This window comes from Toxorhynchites rutilus, chromosome 3 (genome assembly GCF_029784135.1).
Source record: "Toxorhynchites rutilus septentrionalis strain SRP chromosome 3, ASM2978413v1, whole genome shotgun sequence".
Classification (NCBI taxonomy): domain Eukaryota; kingdom Metazoa; phylum Arthropoda; class Insecta; order Diptera; family Culicidae; genus Toxorhynchites; species Toxorhynchites rutilus.
Genome location: NC_073746.1, coordinates 167,283,854 through 167,285,151, shown reverse-complemented (window position 1 = coordinate 167,285,151; position 1,298 = coordinate 167,283,854). Strand labels below are relative to the sequence as shown.

Genomic DNA, 1,298 nt, shown 5'->3' with positions numbered 1-1,298 from the left:
TATGTGGTCGTTGTTATGTCAGACCGGACCATGTTTGACAGCTGTTTTTTATTCGATCAGAAACGCATTTTCTGCCTTGGACATACGTTTTATTATGACATTCAATAAAAAAAATATCAATTCAATAATAATTGAACAATCGATAACGATTTTTGTAGAAGGGAAAAATATTTCCCTTGAGCGTGAAAGGGTTAAAATACAGGGTGAGTAGTAATAACTGTCAGTGTTTTATAGACGTGTTTAATTTAAGATGGGTTAATCACAGACGTGTCTGCATATTTTTCGTTTAGAGTGTATTCAAATGTCAACATCCCTTGCAAGTTTGGTTTGAATTTTCATTCGTTTAAGAGTTGTGGTAACCATGGACGCAAAAAGGGAGCTTGTGATAAGTCTGTTCTTGAAAAGTTTTCGACCGTGTGATATCTTAAAGAAGCTGAAACCACTCGGAATCAACGAAAGATTCATCTTTCGTACCATCAAGCGATACAAGGAGACTGGTTCTTGGAAAATACTTCCCAAGCCTAGTCGTAAACGCACTGTGAGGAGTCCGGAAGCTATCAAACGAGTAAGAAAGCGAGTTCGACGGAATCCTGCTCAGTCTGGACGTAAGATGGCCAAGGAGCTGGGGATATCGCAGTCAACCATGAAGACTATTTTGAAAGATGATCTTCGATTGATTCCATACAAAAAACAACGGGTGCACGGTGTGACTGAAAAGCAGAAGGCTGGAAGAGTCGAAAGATGTAGGCAGCTGCTCAAGCGGCACGGTGGTTGTAAAATTCTGTTTTCGGACGAAAAATTGTTCCTGTTACAGGATCACCACAATCACCACAAGCACATCTTTCTGATATAACTCGGGACAAGCTGGCTGTTCAAAGATTCCAAAATGTTTCCAGGGTGATGGTATGGGGATGTTTCCCCAAAAAATTGAAGGTTCCCTTGCTGTTCATCCAACCTGGTGTTAAAATCAACACTAAATACTACATCGACAATGTTTTGAAGAACCATTTGCTTCCCATTATCAGAAAACCCTACAATAATACGCCTTACTGCTTCCAACAAGATTCTGCACCGTCTCATCAGGCAAAAGCTACTATTTTCCGGATTTTATTTCCTCGAAAGAGTGGCCTGCCTCTTCGCCTGATTTGAATCCTCTCGACTTCACTGCATGGGGTTACATGCTTAGCAAACTAGAGAGTACCAAAGGATTGACAGTGGACACTTTCAAGCAACGTTTGGAGAAGGTTTGGAATTAAGTGCCAGCTGTAAAGCTTTCCAACAACGATTGCGACTGGTAA

At 40.8% G+C, this 1,298-nt stretch overlaps 1 protein-coding gene across 1 annotated transcript; it reads left to right on the top strand.

Moving 5' to 3' along the window:
• Positions 1–361: 361 nt before the first annotated feature.
• LOC129773638 (uncharacterized) lies at positions 362–853 on the top strand. Its single transcript, XM_055777281.1, has one exon. It carries the CDS (start codon positions 362–364, stop codon positions 851–853), a length of 492 nt encoding a protein of 163 aa, XP_055633256.1.
• The last annotated feature ends 445 nt before the right edge of the window (positions 854–1,298 follow it).